Below are 19082 nucleotides of genomic sequence, written 5' to 3'. Positions count from 1 at the left end.
AGCAAATACCAATTTTGAGGTCTTTGGTTTTGACCCAGCAATTCTTCGCATAAAAATGTTTAACCCCAACACAATATTGTGCCTGTCCCAAGTCAGGAGCCTCTGTCCTTTGTTAGTCTTGTATGATTTTTAATTTTAGTTTCTTGTGTATAATTCAGAGTTTCGTATGACGTCCATTATCACCATACTAGTATACATATTTTTTAGGGGCCAACTGTCAAGGACACCTACGTGTGCAGGAGTTTTTCGCTACATCAAAGACCCATTTGTGGCCTTCAGCTTTTGTCTGCTCTATGGTCGGGTTGTTGTCTCTTTGACACATTCCCCATTTCCTTTCTCAATTTTATTCAAATCCTCAACCTCACATACCAAAGGAAAGCACAAGATTACAGTCGTCTTAATTGGAATAACATATCTTACTGTATTGTATTTTTGCTTAAAATATGTTTGTATTGTTAAATGTATTGTACTGTATTATATTGTATGATGTATTGTACTGTATTATATTGTATGATGTATTGTACTGTATTATATTGTATGATGTATTGTACTGTATTATATTGTTTGATGTATTGTACTGTACTGTATTATATTGTATAAGATTTTAAAATGTATTATATTGTATGATGTATTGTACTGTACTGTATTATATTGTATAAGATTTTAAAATGTATTATATTGTATAATATTGTAACATGTATCATATTGAAAAATGTATTGTATTGTAAATGATAATCTCAGGCATTTACCAGAACTACTAATAGAGGTCTAATACCATCATTGTTTTTCTCTTTTAGTCTTCCTTAATATACAGTTTACACAATAATGTACAGAAGTTATCTTTGTTTTAAACAAAGAAATAACAAACAAACAAAGACATACTTCAAAATGGGCCAAGTTTTATACGGTCCATTTAAACTGCAGACAAAAATTCACATAAATATGTCATTGCATAGGGCAGTTCTCAAACAAAAAAATGAATAGTTTCTGTTGCAATTGCCCTACCGTTGTCAAATTTGAAATATTATACCAACTGGGATCAGTTAGGACATTTTTTTATTTTTTGGTTTTAGAACTGCCATCCATGCAGTTATCACATCTAAACTGTCATAACCTTTGGAAATTTAGAGTTGTGCCAGTTCACATCGCAAATAACTATTTTTATTTGGCATATCTTTGTAATTTTTGCGCCATGTTTGGAAATTTTAAAATTGTACCATTGTATTTGGTGTCTACGTAAATTGTATAAATGTTCAAGATTTTAATAGTGTCTCAATTTGAATATAAATTACATGATTCATTTGACATCGTGCTATTACCCAAGAAGGGTATCTGTTATCCGAAATATGTAATATTTGTTCATCTTATAGTTATTTAATGGTGATGTTTTACCCCTTTTGACTTGTTATATATTAAATTTTGTAGTGTACAGAATCATATTACATGATCCATCGCTGTGTAAGATTAATTTGACTACCGGTATTTATTCAGTCATTATATATATATATATACTTTACCATTCATTTTACTAAAAATTAAGAACAACAAATGTAACAAAGCTACAACAAATCTTTAATAAGTGCAACATCAGCATGTTTAAACACATCTGTATAATCCTGGTATCAACTTCACTTCTAATATACAAATATTTCATACACACAAATAAAAACAAAATATTTCTCAAACATATAACAAGTCAATGCAAAATAATCATAAATAACAATCTAATCAAAATTGCATCTTTTATTGGTCTCCCATGCCTGGCATATCTGATAAAGGGGGTAAGTTAAAGATGTACCATTAATTTTATTTAGACTGATATAATATAACATTATAAAAACTTAAATAAGGTTTTCAAAATGGTTACAATTTGGTATTAAACATTACTATTATATAACTGTTTGAGAATATGTAGATGAGGTCTTTTCCAGAATTAATTGTCTAAGAGGGGGGGGGGGGGATTGGGCGGTCAGAATGCACTTTTATTAAAATTTGCGTGGTGGTGGTTATTTCAAATCATTGCTTGATCAAATTATAAGAAAAATCTATTAAAAATGTATGCATGGTGGGGTCAAATAAAAAGGGCCTTGCGACCAAGGGTAGATTATTATATTGACATTGAAAGAACAATTTGTAATAATGTTCATTCATTAATAAAAAAATAAGTTTCCCCTTCATATCATATATCATATAACTATGATTTTGTTTATTTCAATGTATTCTAATGAAAAACAAGGTGTGTGACCCCCAGTTTTCATAATGAAATTTCAAAGTACTTTAACACAGACACCCCAGCTACCTTAACTGCAAACACACAGCTATAATCACATTTTATTATATATAGCATTGGACGCCATTAAGATTCACACAACAAGCTTATACATTGTGTACAAGTGAATTCATTATTAAACATACATGGCTCATCTGATAACACATCTAAAGTGATTATTTTTCAGAAAAGCATTTGCCTATTGTTTTAATTGCATTTATGAATGGACGACTATTTACTCTCAGATATTTGACTAAATGGATCAATCCCATAGAGAAAATAATAATGTAGAAAAAAACATTTTATATTTACAAATCAAAGACAATCATTAACAACAAGACCATGCTGAAATATCATATTTTGTTTACACAATATTCAGTGAACTCATTTTAATGCAATACATTGTATTATGATGGAAGCGATAGATTTACGGTACAAATGTAAAATCTATGATAAATCCATATCTTACAAGCTGTTTTCCCCCTCATAAATGATCTCTTGAATGTTTACATAAATCAATGTTTTCTGAGTTATTTTCTTTTAAATTACATGTACCCCAAAATAAAACATTAAGTTTCTACAGATAAATGGAATAAACAAACAGCATTTCTGTATATAATTACAATTTGAAGTAAAATCTATCAGCTTGTTGACCATCTTAAATGGCCACACATTTTAAAATCTGATACTACTTATTATATGTTTAACAACAAAACGAGAGGACAATCCCCTTCTAACACATCTTAGAAAAAAACAATACATCAATAATCTATCCTTATTTTTTTTTTAAATATTTTACTTGATTAAGCTATTGGTCCTCTTAACCTTGTGTTTTGTCTTTCTATTAAACTATAATAACAAAAGTACAAAGAAACCTGTCTATAAATTTTGGCCCATCAGAGATGTATATTTCATAAAATCACACAGAATTTAGATTTAGGCCTATTAGCACTATATTTCACACAGATCAAATGATTTTAAGCCATCTGAAATGTATATCAAGAAATATCACATAAAACTAATACAGTACTTATAAATAATTACTACTATTTGTCAATTTGTATGCATGTAAAGTTCATTATAATTCAATTCTGACAGCTTTCTGTTTATAAACAAATATAACTAGCATGCACTGTAAAATGTTTTTTTTTCACAGAGTTTAAATCTTGTGATTCAAAAGCCAAATCTATTTGCAATGTATTATTTTCCTTTTGTGTTTTAATTTTAACTTCTTTTAAGATTAAATTTATATATGTGGGGGGATAATTATAATTTTCTCTTCATTAATCCCAAAACGTGGCAAAGTAAACCCCAAGCAAAAATATCCTTTTATTCAGTTTAGTCCTTCAATCCTGTTTTTTTTATCATCTGCAAAACATACATTTCAAACTTGCTGTTATTTTCAAACTGTCATTCTAATAAATAACGAAACACAAAATCACTTTAAGTTCTTTAAGAATTTCTTTCTGTTTATCATAAGATCTTTCTAAATGTTTGATTCATGATTCACACAAACTCTGGTTTCTTTTACATTTATGGCATTCCCATACCCATAGGGCCAGGTAATGTGATTCCTAAATTTTTTGCAACCTTCAACTGAGCATGTGCAGCATCTAGTAATGAATACAGATGTGCCATCTCAGATTCAGTTCTGGATAAATGTATTGCTTTCTGGAACAAGTCCATAGCTTTCTGCATGTTTGATCTAAAACAAAGCAAAGTAAAGCATTTACAATTATACATTATATGTTAGTTCATTGTACAGATGTTTTGAAGCTAGACTAAGTTAAATTATCCTGGAATACTATTTCATTTTGGATTTTATTAAAAATCTTGATCTTCATTTTGCTGTGGATTGCACAAGCTTAAGAATTTTGAGATAGTTCAATTAAATGTTGTTAGTTCACATTTTTTGTTAAAGACATTTCAGTTCATATATTCACATTTGTTTAGCATCTAACAAAACATATCTTTAGTTACTGTGAATTCATTAATGTTGGTGGTTACCAATTTTCATGGTTTGAGAAAAAGGAATTTAATTTCGTTGTTTTGGCAGACAGCATACATTCCTTTAAAAAATTTGTAATTAGTTGATCATTTAAATTTGTGGTTCCTCTGTACCCATAGAATCCACGAACATTGGTATCCAAGGAATAATAATAAATTCCCAGTACATGCAATAGTTACAACTTTTGAACTGCCAAATTCCTGTGACTACATCGCGATAACAGTACTTCTTATACCTATTTAGTGACAATAACCCTTACCTTTGAACTTCCAATAATCTCAGTTCTTAAATACATGTATCTATTCAGTTACAATAACCCTTCTTTTAAACTTCAAGTGTTTCAAAGTACTTCATATTCATATTTAGTAACAATAGCCCTTACCTTTGAAATTCCAGTGTCCCTAGTACTTCATATGCGTATTCAGTTCCCACTAATTCATATACTTTTCAGAGACAATCACCCTTATCTTTGAACTTCCAGTGTTCCCAGTACTTCATATCCCTATTTAGTGACAATAGCCCTTACCTTTGAACTTCCAGTGTCCCCAGTACTTCATATCCCTATTCAGTGACAATAACCCTTACCTTTGAGCTTCCAGCGTCCCCAGTACTTCATATATATCCCTATTCAGTGAAAATAACTTGAACTTTACTTCAAGTGTTCCCAGTACATAATTTATCTATTCAGTGTCAATAGCCCTTACCTTTGAACTTCCAGTGTTCCCAGTACTTCATATGCATATTCACATTTATTATCTACATCAATAGCTTGGTTTATGTTTTTTATAGCTTCTTCAACATCTTGTTTCCATTGTAACTGTAACAACCTACAAAAGAATAGACAATTTTGGAATATTCAACAAATCCTGCATTCTGAGGTTACATTTTTGTGTCTTGATTTCGTTGGTTATTTAGTTATATCACATTGACAACTGGTTTCCTTTGATAAGAGAAGGGTGAAAAACGTATATAATAAAATAGGGAAACCAGAAAACAGATGAAAACAAGGTCGGGTAAATTTGTAAATTGTTCTCATAGATGCAATAAAATACCGGCTACAATTTTAAAAAGGATTTCAGATGTCATTAGACCAGTCAGGCAATCACCACTGCTTCTGCACAAGTCCTGTTAGATTTTTACTAGACTGGGGCCTCTGGGATCCGCTTATCGTCACAGACTGCTTAGTCTAACATTTTTACAAGCACTTACATGCTGCATTTATATTTGATAAATGTAATTTCATATACTAGCAATACTTCTTCTTGTCAATTTTTAAGTTTATCTTTTCTTTTATCAAGACAAAACTGATTTGAAATTGACTTGAGAATAAGTGAATTTGTCCTATTTGAATCTATGATAAACCTCTAGAATACTTCAATCATGCAACAAATCAACAAAAAACAATTATATATAAATGATTATATATGTGTACTCATGAAGTGCTGTAAAATTGAACTTTGTCTGTGCTATGGTCGGGTTGTTGTGTCTTTGACACATTCTCCATTTCCATTCTCAATTTTATTTTATAGCTGCAAATCTAACATCTAGTTATAATTAAAAACATTTTCAGTTAATAACCTACTCTTTTTTTTAAATTACAGTATGGATGCATTATAATTTTACTATTAGAACATTTACATACCCTCTATGTACCATTGCTGTGGCATTATCGGGTTCTAATTTGATTGCTTTTTCAAACTCTCTATCGGCCTCATCAAATTTACCTGCATCTGTCAAGGCCTAAAGTATATAAAAAAAGTTTTAAATTTTGTTCATTTGAACTGAAAATTAACACTTAATAGAAAATAGCTTTATGTCAGGATATATAACATATACCTATATATAATATAAGATTATTACATGGCATTTTTCATATCACATGTATTATCAGTCCTAGGTTCAATATCAGCCCAAGAGCCACATGGCTCAAGGGCTGATATTGATGGAGGGCTGATAATACATGCAATATGAAAAATGACATGCTTTTAACTTTAACGAATTTGTAAAGTTTCGTTTATATTTACCTGCCAAAGATAGGGTGTAAGAATAAAACACACGGAAGGAGTAATGTCAAACTACGGAAACTAGTCGGCTGTTCATTAAAACATTTTTGTTTTTAAAAGTTGTATGCCAAGTATCTTAAACGTTAACAATTTTATTAATTCTGAATGAACATGTTCTCTGCTAGTAACAAAGGGTTGACTTCTAAGCTAAAGGCAGATGATGGAAATAGGTTTTTTTTCTCAACCAAATGACTTCTAATAAAAGGGGGAATACACCTTCCTCTACACTGACAGTATAAGCAGATGTCATTGCTTCTCCTACCAACCGAGCTAAAGTTTTAGCAAGTGATAACAGCAAGCACCTGTCTCTGGTTTCAATAACATGGCTGTCTGAGCTATTCATAGCTTATATATGTTAAAGGGGGTATAAGCAAAAGTTATTGTACATTTGTTGTAAGAGGGGATTTTCAACCCTATTAAAAGAGGATAAAGGCAAAATTGAGGAACAGACTGTACAACAAAATAACACTATCTTGAAACAATATAATCCCTAGAAGGAGCAGAGAGTATAGAGATGAATATTTATATTTTGACTTCTTTTATAATTGACTGAATATGAATAACTTTTGTGTTTAAAATCATTTTATTTCATATACATTCTTGTACTTTATACTCTGCATTATTAAACACATAACACAAAACATTATTACTCATATAGCATGTCATGATTTATAACTGATTGCTTCAGATCACACAAGTTCAATCTAAAAAAAAAGAGTTACGCGCCCTTGAATTTTGCGCCTTCAAAAAATCCTGGGGAGAACACTGTGACAGGCATGAGGACCACGCACATACCAAATATAGTAATCCTAATACTTATAATAAGAGAGAATTCAACATTACAAAAAAATCTGAACTTTTTTTCCTGTGGTCACTGAACCATGAAAATGAGGTCAAGGACATTGGACATGTGACTGACGGAAACTTTGTAACATGAGGCATCTATATACAAAGTATGAAGCATCCAGGTCTTCCACCTGCTAATATATAAAGCTTTTAAGAAGTGAGCTAACACCGCCGCCGCCGTAGCCAACGGATCACTATCCCTATGTCGAGCTTTCTGCAACAAAAGTTGCAGGATCGACAAAAATGCATTTATTTAATAGTTTGATTGTTTTTTTTTTGTTTTTTTGTTTGTTTTTTTTAAATTATTTTACAAAATATACTTTTCAGTATCCAAATGATTGTTTTGTACACTACTTTGTAATGTTTTTCAGTGAAAACGTAGCATTGAGGTGTATTTTCCGGAATTTGCAGAGTTTCACCAGAATGCCATGCGATAACGTTATGGAAAGGTATGTGATAACACTCGAAGCATGTGATAAACTTTTCGTATCAGCCCGCTAAGCACCAATTAGAAAAATATGGAATTTACATTAATTTAATGCTATTATCATACAGTAAAAATCTTATGTCATTTAGTCTAAGTAGATGATAAAGTCTGATACATAATGTGTATTCTGACAGCTCAAGTGTTGAATAAATCAAAATGTATTTCATTTACAGCAGATACATTTTTCTTTCAATATAAAAATACATCATTACAAAGCTGTTTTATTTGTGTTATTTATTGAATTCAGGATTTTCGAATATCTGCTCCAGACTTCTTTGTGCTTTATACATATTTCCAAGGTAATGAGAAACTTTTGTGTTTGTATAGTATTTGGAGAATCTTGGCTCCTTTTAACTACATGTGATAAGTGTTCTATCTAAAATCATTTATTAAGATAAACAAGTTCTAGGTATGACAATATTTCGAACATAATTTTGCAAAAGGTGAAACTCTGCAAAACATTTACATACAAGTCATAAAACCAAATATCAGAATTTGAAATTCAGTAAAATTGACATGCATAAAAATACAATTGATACCAAGGGAGATAAACAGAAATGTTCCTAATTATACATTAACAACTGTATCCCTATCATATTACCTGTGCATATAATGCTCTAGCATCTCCATTATCAGGGAACATGGTAACATTATTTTTATACGAATCTATCACAGTTTGAGGTAAAGGAATTTTGGCACCTGAATTAGCTATCATTTCAGCTGACTTTCTGTGCTCTGCAATTAGAAATGCAAGTTTTAATATTAATTTTATAAATTCAATTACATTACTTTTCTTTGCTTTTTTATTCTATCTTTGTTTTTAAAATATTTTTTTTCTTCAGATGTTTGTCTCAAGCTCTTGCCTAGTCAGGGCATTACAAATCCCAACTTATCCCTCCACCAAAATACCCTATTTTTCTGTATATAATTTTAAAACATTCATCTAACAAAATATATGATGTTTTAAAATGTTTTAAGTGTTTGTATTTCAAAACCAATCTTCCAGGCCTGCTTAAACTCCCTTAATGTTAGTGTATTGTTTATCTTCATTTATGAAAAACCTGTTTTACATTTCACCAATGAACATCATTTAATATAACACAATCCCATGTGGGGAGATAATGGTAAAACTTATTCTATACTATTAATATATCAAATCAAATTTTAATGCAGCATTCAAATGCAATATTTATTATTCAACAACATGCATGTCCTATTTTTAAGCATACATATATATTTTTTTAAACATCCCATTTATTTGAAATTTGTTTTGCATAGACATTTAATATCCTATTTCATGTATTTAGTTAAATTTTGCCTTAGAAGTGTTCAATGAAAGTAGCAACGAGACTGTCACTTTCTGATCAAATTGTGTTTTGATCTTTTCTAAAAACTAGTTTAAGGTGGTAACTAACACTACAGGGAGATAACTCTATAAAATCAGCTAAACATTTTAATTACACTGTGTTATGGGAATATCAATCTTCTCAATGATCAAAATGAGTGTTTGTCAAACTGCTATATAACCAGTGTAATTTTTCTGATAAGACGGTTGGTTCAAATTTTTTGAAATTTTTATATTTTTGTCAAAGGGTTAAAGTAAATACTTTATCAAACTTTTATGAAAATTAAACGAGCCAAATTAATTTTAGTGAAGGTGTTGGATACCACCTTAACTGACTTTTTCTTACCACATGAATAAAACAGACAATAAATATAGCTTACCAGCAAATGATTTTTGTACATGTGATGCTGCAAAAGTTGGACATTTAGATACAGCAAACTCTAAATCTCTGATGGCATCATCTACTCTATCTAACTGTATGTTGTGCTATAAATAGAAAAAAATAAAATCTTATTTTGGAATAATTATTTTACATTGACTTTTCATAAGAATCTCTAATTTTGATAGGCTGACAGTCATTGCCATGCGTTCAAATATTATAAATTTATAAACAAATGCAATGCATGTGCTATTCATGACAACAATGCATTGTGTAAAAATTTTGTGTGTTCCTTTTCGTATCTAGTATGTCTGTGGTCAGAAAATCAGAAGTGTGCTTTATAGATAAAAGTGGAACTAACATTCTTTTGTATGAATGCACTTTCAGTGATTGAATTATCTTTCTTTTAAAATGATTGTACCACTTTGTACTGTTTAGCTAAAATTGAGAATGGAAATGGGGAATGTGTCAAAGAGACAACGGGTGCACTTGTTTCTACTTAGCCGGTCATGCGCCGGTCATGTGAACTGCGTATGCCTATTCGTGCGAGAAACAAGTGAAACGGCTTATATACCGGCAAATCTAACATGGCTGCCCAAGGACCATTACTACCAGCTATAATAGGTTATGGCCTATTCCAGCTGTTTTAGGACGACGAAGAAGGAAAATTGCAACTATATTTTTCACAATATAGACTGAATTGTGATATTTTTATTAAACGTTCACAACTTAACCCTAGTTTTTCATGGGGTTCGTGTTGTTTATTCTTTAGTTTTCTATGTTGTGTCATGTGTTCTATTGTTTTTCTGTTTTTTTGTTTGTCTTTTTCATTTTTAACCATGGCGTTGTCAGTTAGTTTTAGATTTATGAGTTTGACTGTCCCTTTGGTATCTTTCGTCCTTCTTTTAACAAAAACGTTCTCAAGAGCGAGAAAGCATTTATACATTGATAAATTATTAACAATTAACAACAGGATAAATATGATAATAATAATACCAATAAATAATTTATTTATAAAGGTTGACTACAATTAGTTACGAAATATGAAAATTTTTATTAAAGAAAGCTAAATTATGAACAAATACTTATCTTCCCTTAAACCTCGGCAATTCTAGTACAGTATATAAATACAAATGTTAGTTTGTTTAGTTAGGTTTTATGCCGTTTTTAGCGCATTTTGGCTATTTCGCGATGATTTCCAATAGTTTTAAATTCACAAATTCGGTTCTTACGACAGTCGGCCATGTTTTTCGCCGCTTAGCCGGTCAAATCAAACCGGCTCGAGCGGCGTAAGCCGGACATGCGCAGTACTGAATATTTTTACAAACTAGTGTCATGCCGGTTTGCCGACGTCTAACGGCGTAAGCCGTTTGCTAGAAACAAGTCCCACCAACGACCCGACCAAATAAAAAACAACAACAGAAGGTCACCAACAGGTCTTCAATTTAGCGAGTGTGTATGCTTTATACTTGCATGATATTCTAAATGGCTAAATGGATAATACTTGGAGTTTCAATTGATAGTGGGTTATTGTATATTCTGAAGATTATCTTCATGAACTTAAATGAACTTGAAAATTGTTGAAGTTTTGGGGTTAAAAAGCACTTCATTACTTTAAATAATTGACCTGCCTTTAATTTTTTGATACCAGCCTAATGGCAATGTTCACAAAATGGAGATTAGAAGAAATTAAGTTCAATCTGACCTTTGGTTGTCATAGTTACTTACATGACCTCTATGATGATAGATATCAGCATTATCAGGATCTAACCTCACGGCTTTAGCAAAACAGTCCAATCCATCAGTTTGTTTGCCTTGTTGTATGAATATACTGCCTTTCTTTATCAAAGCATTAACTCTTATCTAAAACAAATTATACAAATGTGTTATCATGGTTATCATAGTTATAGCAAAAAAATATAGCAAAAAAATAATAAGAAGATGTGGTATGATTGCCATTTGACAAAACTTTACCCTGTATCATTTTTTATAAATCAAACTGACAATAAATAATAATTTATTTTTAAATGTAACACGTCTTTTGATTGGCTGACGTTATTTTGTTATCAGCTCATAGACATAATTTAGTCATGTTACCATGACGTCATCAACGTTTTTTCATTGTTTTCTACGGTTTAAAATGGAATTTAGAATTAAATTATAAGAAATGACTGTATATAGAGAGAGCAGACAACAGAATTAACAGCCATATTTATTTATCCATAGTATAGTTACAAGTTTTATGAGTTTATTTGTATTTGCTGGCTTTAAAACTAGACAAAACATAGCAAGAAGCAGAAATGATAACAGATTGCTTTTATTATTGTGATTTTGTCATTTTAGACTTCAGTGCAATTTTTATTTTTGCAATATTGAAAGAAAAATTGTTTTAATTCATTTTTTTTTTTTTTAAATGTTAGTTTAAATTATTGCGATTATTACCCTGTTGCATTTTTTCGCAATAATTATAACATTGCAATAATTACTGAATTCACAGTAATAACTTTGACATATAATATCAAGGATGATCTTATTAGCAAAACTTAAGATACTCTGTAGACAATAACATGAATTTCTACCTTTTTATTGACATCATCCTCTGTCAACATTTTAAAATCAGCCAATGATTCCTCTGTTTCTCCACCCAGGAAGTAAAATGTGGCCCTCAGAAGTCTAGCTTCCACACATTTACATGACTGATCATTTTCTATCTCCTTGGTACAGTTTGGAATGATTTCTTCAAATTTCTCTGCATTCATCTGTCTGAGAGCTTCATAATAGGGGCTGTAAGGTAAAAAGTTTAGACAAAAGTTAGACACTGTATCATGGCTGTAAGGTAAAAGTTGAGATATTCTATCAAGTACTTTTCTTAAAGTTCCAGGTTCAGTTAACCATTGTAAATTAATTAGTTAACATCAATAGACTGCAATTTTTTTTTTAATTGTTTTGTTATAAATTAGGCTATTAGTTTTTAAATTGAATTGTTTCATATTTTTCATGACACAGCTTTAAATAGCAGATTATCATGATTACATGGCATGGGTTTTTCTCGTTGCTGAAGGCTGTACAGTTGCCTATATTTGCTCACATTTGTTTAATCTGAAGTTTGGTGAATAGTTTTCTCATACAAAATGGTACCATATCTCCTTATTTATATAATTTAATTATCTGATGAAAACTGGAAAATATGTGGAGTCTACGAGATGAAGATCTTATAATATGATTAAAACTACTTGATATTTATAGATTATCGTTGATTATCTCAACGAGATTGATTTTTATCGCTTGAGCTGGTACAGCGAAAGTGAGAAAAGCAATGGAGTTGAGATGACCAATGATAATCTGTTTATCGCTATTTTACCTATGACGACGTTGTCAATTTCAATGTCAATTTCGTTAGCAACGCCACGTGGTCTCCTTAGTTTCTAGCGAAAAATTTTCCATCTCAAGCGAGAAGCATGATATGAAAATTATCACAAAAAAAGAACAAAGGAAAAATGCACAAAATAGCGATAAAACTTATTACAGGTATTAGTTCTTTAGTATAAGATAAGATATCAATTTTACCCAAAGCACTGCAAAGATAGAAAGGTACATTGTTTTGCTTTGAAGAGTAAGAGCACCCCGTGAAGGCCATCTTTCTACTTTCGGAGGCTCCCAATTAAATGGCCATCACATTCCTAGTAATTTTATATTTAGAATAGCCTATACAAATAATCTCTTGCATATTTTCTATACCTGTCTGTGTCTGGAATGTCTGTCTCACCATTCTGTACAGATGACTGTTCCAAGGTTCCAGCTTCATTGATCACTGGATCCTGGGTAAACGCCTTTAAATATGTTCTAATAAAATGTTTTGATGGCATTGTTGGTTTTCTATTCTGTCAAAAGAAATATGTAAATTTTAACAACTTATTCATGCACAGTGATTTTATTTTTCACACGTTGAAAAAATATGACTAGGTTCAACAAGCTATTTGTGTTCTTTTACTATTTTACATTTTTATTTTGTCTTTTCTAATTATAACATTGAACCTTTTTTTTTCTGTTTGAATTTTTTAGTTAATTAAAAATAAGACTTGATTGTATTCAGCTCTGCTATGGCTGAATTAAATTATATCAAAGATTTTACGCTATGACTGAATTAAATTATTACAGATTTTGTGCTATGGCAGAATTAAATTATAACAAAGTTTCTGTTTGCTGTTTTAAAATTTTGCTATTTTTCATAACTTTATAAATGGGACCATGACTCAAGTTGTCATCAACAGGTTCAAATTTTTTCTCTGCCGCATGTGGTTAAAAAAATTCAAAATTAAACCAACTCTTAAATTATTTCAGTTAGCTTTAAAACCAGTCTTATTAAAATTATTAAAACCAGCCCCCCCCCCCCCCCCCCCCCCCCCACTATCCACTTGTTACTTTGCACAAGTTGGGTAGTGGTGGTTTGTTTTAATCAGACTGCTTAAAAAACTTAAACTGCATAATTAAATAGACCACTTTCGAGGTCATCCGTCACCGGCAAAAACTCGTCAATTATGCACGCCTTTATGACGTCATTTACCAGATAGAGGGGCTCACCTGTATCCCTGCACTATTTACGTTCATCAAGCGTCTTAGTGATCGTCTTTGGGCAGGATAAACTAGAAATAATGGTTGCTCTGTAGGTACTTACTGACAATTCCCTAATGACAGCAGTGTTGATTGTCAATTTTGAGAATTCAATTTGCCGAATAATTCGTACAATACAGAATTATAGTTTTCCAACCACTCGCTCAACATTGGAAGGAAGTGATGACGCCCCTAAACGCACAAATGACAGTGATAAAGGCGCGTATAATTGACAAGTTTTTTCCAGTGACGGATGAACTCGAAAGTGGTCTTTTGGTGTTGCTTTAAATATATATCATGATACTTAGTGCTTCTTATAATATACAATGCACTATGGATTCATTTATTTTCATTGGATACCAATTTTCATGGATTTTGTGGTTTGAGATAAACCACAAGTTCAACATAGTACAAATTGTATAAGGACTATCAAAACCAAGAAATCAAATATCAACGAAAATACAAAATTTCCTCAATCCACGAAATATGAATCCACATTATACCGTACTTTATATAAACTTACAGCATATGTTTCTTTGGCTTTTGATTGTCCTAATTGTTTCAATACTCGATCAGCTGTCATTAGTGATTTAGGATTCTGGAATCCCTCTAATATACACAGAGCTGTCACATCTATAATATATACAGTACAAATGTTATTATTATTCCCAGAGCTTCTAATTATCATTATACAGCTGTTTTATCTAAATTAAGTACTCTACAATGCTTGCAACAATTCAAATTTGAATACCTTCAAATATTTATCTAAAAGTGTAACATCTGAAATCTTAAATGTTTCATTCAAGAAACAGAATGAAGTGGCAATTGATCTCCCCTTATTTTTTTTTTATAGTGACATGGTTGAGTATGCCATATCAAACTGATAAACATCTAGAGTTTCACTGAGTCCTTTTTATTTTGCCCTTCAAAATTTTAAGCATTAATTAGAACCATGATAACCTAGAGAATATAAACTCAGACTATTTTTTTGTGCAGTCTCAAAAGTATTTTCAGCTCTCACAAGGTATATCCAGTGTACAAGAATGTAAACATCAAAGTTTGCCAATAATTCAGGGGCCCTCAAGTGGCATTAACAATACAGACAATAATGAAATTAAAATATACGGGACTTGACAGCTATAACATGTAATTATCAGCTATAACATGTAACCATGTAATTATCAGCTTGTGAACTACTCTAAAAAGTCTTTGATGCATTTACCTTCTAAAGCCTGTGTTAAATCTCCTAGTTGTTCAGCAGCATTAGCCCTCCTCATTAGACATTTTGTATATTTACTATTGTTTTTCAAAGCCTCTGTACAATCCTCAACAACCATCTTCAGATTCATCTACAACACAATATGTGTATAATTATAAGTATGCCAGCATGACAGATATAACATTTTTTTTTTTATTTTTCCATTATTGAAATGCTGTCACAATTACAGATTGCAACCCAGAACTTGTACTGTCTGCAAAGAGTGACTAATGTCAATTTATTTAAAATCAACATTCCCAAGGTTAGGTGTTATCTATAAATATTTTGTCTATATGGCTTATTTTGTATTTATGATTGTGTTTACATTTTAGCAATGGCGTTGTAAGATTTTGAATATCTTTAAGGAGAGGTTCACAGAGATCAGCTTGTCTTTTTTTGCTCTAAGGTAAGATATTGAGTCATTGTCCTGCTCTCCAACTAAAATCAACTTTAATTATTATTTGGATCAGAAAATGAAATAAGAAGTGCTATTAGACACCAACATGAATTTATAAAAGCTTAACAACAAAAAGTTAATATAAAGCAAGCATGGAAAAACAAACATGACAAATAAACATACAGAATTATCAAAATTACAAAAGCAGGGATATCAATATGCAAATCCATTTGTTCTGTACATTTTCTCCCCATGGGTCTTGATATATTTTTTATTTTATCATTGTGCTATTTTAAGATTTAATTATACAATGTACATAATGTATCATTAATGTGATACTTTAATTTTAGGGAAACTGTCCCATTTTAAATCCCACATTGGCTAATGGTGCTATTTGAAAAAAACTGAGAAAATACCTTAAATATATATATAATCCTGTGTTATCAGAAAAGAGAATAATTGTAAAAAGGCATAATTTCTGATGTGACATCTCAACCAACTTATAAACTGATCGAGCATGTAAAGCATATTATTTACAGTGTACTTACAAGCTTTTCATATGCTGCAGCTCTATTGTGGTAAAATGTTGCTAAATCTTGTTTTTCCTCTGGTGGACAAACTTTGATAGCGTCTGTGTAACAATTTATAGCCTGGTCATAACGTCCTCCTTTGAAATATTTGTTTCCTTTATTTTTGTCTGCTTGGGCTTTCTCGAGAGGTGACAAATCCTAAAAAAATCATTAAAACTATTATGAATACAAGGATAAGTATTTATATTTCAAATAGACAGTACACAAATGTACCTTAACCAAACAACACAAATATAAAATAATAAAATTGTCCTGTCCTGACTGCCACAATATCACAGGATCAGCCATTTGTCTGAAGTCCCATTGTATTGACAGAAAAAATCTGCAAAGTTCATATATTCCGCTGTCTTGTTCGATTTCTGGAAGTTGGTAAATTCGGTAAATCCTAGAAACGGTATGCTGATCCCGGGAATGTCTTTTTATGTCGTTGTCACTAAGAGCTCTAAATCACGTTGGGCGCCATTGTCCAAAGTACACGGATGCCCCACTCGCACTATCATTTTCCATGTTCAATGGACCGTGAAATTGGGAAAAAATCTAATTTGGCATTAAAATTAGAAAGATCATACCATATGAATGATATGATAGGGAACATGTGTACTAAGTTTCAAGTTGATTGGACTTCAACTTCATCAAAAACTACCATGACCAAAAACTTTAACCTGAAACTCACTCTTTCATTTTCTATGTTCAGTAAACCGTAAAATTGGGGTCAAAAGTCTAATTTGGCTTTAAAATAAGAAAGATCATACCATAATAAACATGTGACGTGAACTAAGTTCAAGTTGATTGGACTTCAGCTTCATCAAAAACTACCTTGACCAAATATTTTCAACCTGAAGCGGGACAGACGGACGGACGAATGAATGGAAGGAAGCACAGACCAGAAAACATAATGCCCCTGTACTATCATAGGTGGGGTATAACTATTGTAGGAGGGGCATAAAAAGAGTCAATGTGGCAAGTATCGTGTTCAAATCATAAGGCACTAGAGTCCAGTTTTACCTGTTCATGTTATTTGTTATATATCAGAAATCAAAACTTATAAAACAACAGAAGTGAAGTTTTCTATTGTGGTGTGACCCATTTTGTTAGTTGGGGGTCAAGGAAATGTGGCTTTTGCAAACATCTTCAATTAACGAGCTTTAACAATGATCATGACTCCAAATCATTTACAACAGAAAGGAATATATGAAAATTGCAGCAGTAATTATCATTTTGAAAGTTTAGCTTAGTGACACATTCAAGAAATATTTGTTTGAATATAAAACATGTTAAAGAAACAAAAAAAAAAACGCTTAAATGGATAAAAACTGAAATTTTTAAATCAATAAAACAGTAACATGAGTAATATATGCTTATACTGCAGTCCCACTTGGCCACAATAGCAGTACAATCTGTGAAAAAAAATGCAAATTTAGACGAACGTAGTGCAATCGTGTAGATGACAGTAAGGTCATATCACGGTCGAGGTGAGGTCTTTAAAAGATGTCCTTTTTAATTAATTATGTTCAAAATATTGAATCGTGGTGTGGTCATGGTGAAATCAGATCGTAGTAGAAGGGTAGTGAGAGCGCAGTAAGGTCGTGCTAAGATGGCAACAGTTGCTGTACCATTGTTGAGAGAGCGTAGTGAAAGCGTGATTTGATTCTGAGAGACTGCACTACGACCTCACTACGTGTATGACCATCACATTCTCAATGTGACCCAATTATGCTTTCACTAGGTCTATGCCATGTCCACACCACAGTGATGAAGATCATAGTACAATTTTAACACGCCCATACCGTCCTCATCACGCTCTTCTTACGACCTGACAACATTCGTACTAAGACCATCATGCTCTTCTTACTACCTGACTACATTCATACTACGACCATCATGCGCTTTTTCATTGTCACATAAAATATATAAAAGTTTTCCAGGTTTTGTTTGTCTGTCATGTCTGTATGAAATTTGGACCTCTTGTACTTTTCACTAACATGACTAACAGCTCCATCATGCCTGACACATCGTAGTTAAAGTTCTTGCCAAAAATACATTAACAGTAATTTTTGGTTTTGATAAAATGTACACTTTCTGTTAGATAATAAAAAACATTGACTAATTGAGACAAATTATGTTATTTTTCCAAAAATGACAGTAACGATAACTATTTTGAGACCTCTGACAAATCAAGATAATGATATTTAGACAAATCACAGTAAAATTCTAACCAATTTGACGCTAATGGTAGCAGACATGACTGTTTGACGCCTGACTTCAAACGAATCAAAGTATTACTACCCTTTTTAGTCTCTAATTTATACGTGTGTTGTGTGACTGTGAGGTTGAAAATGAAAGTAGGGTGATGGCAATAGTTTTATATAACAATTTACATTAGACTGTCATTAGTAGAATAACCTTTCAGTTAAATCAAGTACCTTTTCTAGTTCATTTTGTGATTCCAATTTATCTTTAACCGACTTATCTTCGCCGGTGCTTGATTTCTTTTTGGCTCCATTTGACGATTGTTCTTTGTCGGATTTTTTGTTCTTTCTTCTCTTGTACAGTAAGTAGCCACCCACAACAACTGCTGGGACACCAACAGCCAATCCAATCTGCCATTTAGACCAGCCTTCTGATGAAGGAGACGATCCCACACTTTCACTGGAGGCAGCCATTTTGGTAAACCACGTGACACCACGAATAAATTGTATATTTTCCTAGCAAATTTATGAAATAGTGTGGTAGTATTCCTCACTGATAATAAATGCAATATTTTCAAATATTATTTTTAATATATATGGATGTTTTTTCTCAATAAATGATGTACGTTTTTATCGAATA

General features: G+C 31.5%; 1 protein-coding gene across 1 annotated transcript; it reads right to left on the bottom strand.

Moving 5' to 3' along the window:
- Positions 1–3790: 3790 nt before the first annotated feature.
- On the bottom strand, positions 3791–18942 carry LOC134721068 (mitochondrial import receptor subunit TOM70-like). The gene is made up of 12 exons (XM_063583779.1): positions 18677–18942; positions 16212–16391; positions 15231–15357; positions 14532–14641; positions 13136–13278; positions 11977–12181; positions 11126–11260; positions 9399–9504; positions 8275–8408; positions 5920–6017; positions 4982–5104; positions 3791–3974 (listed from the first exon to the last, which is right to left on the bottom strand). The coding sequence occupies exons 1-12, from the start codon at positions 18914–18916 to the stop codon at positions 3803–3805; spliced, it is 1773 nt and encodes a 590-aa protein (XP_063439849.1). The 5' UTR covers positions 18917–18942; the 3' UTR covers positions 3791–3802.
- Positions 18943–19082: the final 140 nt, after the last annotated feature.

Source organism: Mytilus trossulus, chromosome 6, assembly GCF_036588685.1.
Source record: "Mytilus trossulus isolate FHL-02 chromosome 6, PNRI_Mtr1.1.1.hap1, whole genome shotgun sequence".
Lineage (NCBI taxonomy): Eukaryota > Metazoa > Mollusca > Bivalvia > Mytilida > Mytilidae > Mytilus > Mytilus trossulus.
Note: the sequence above shows the minus strand (reverse complement) of the source record. Positions and strands in the feature narration are given on the sequence as shown.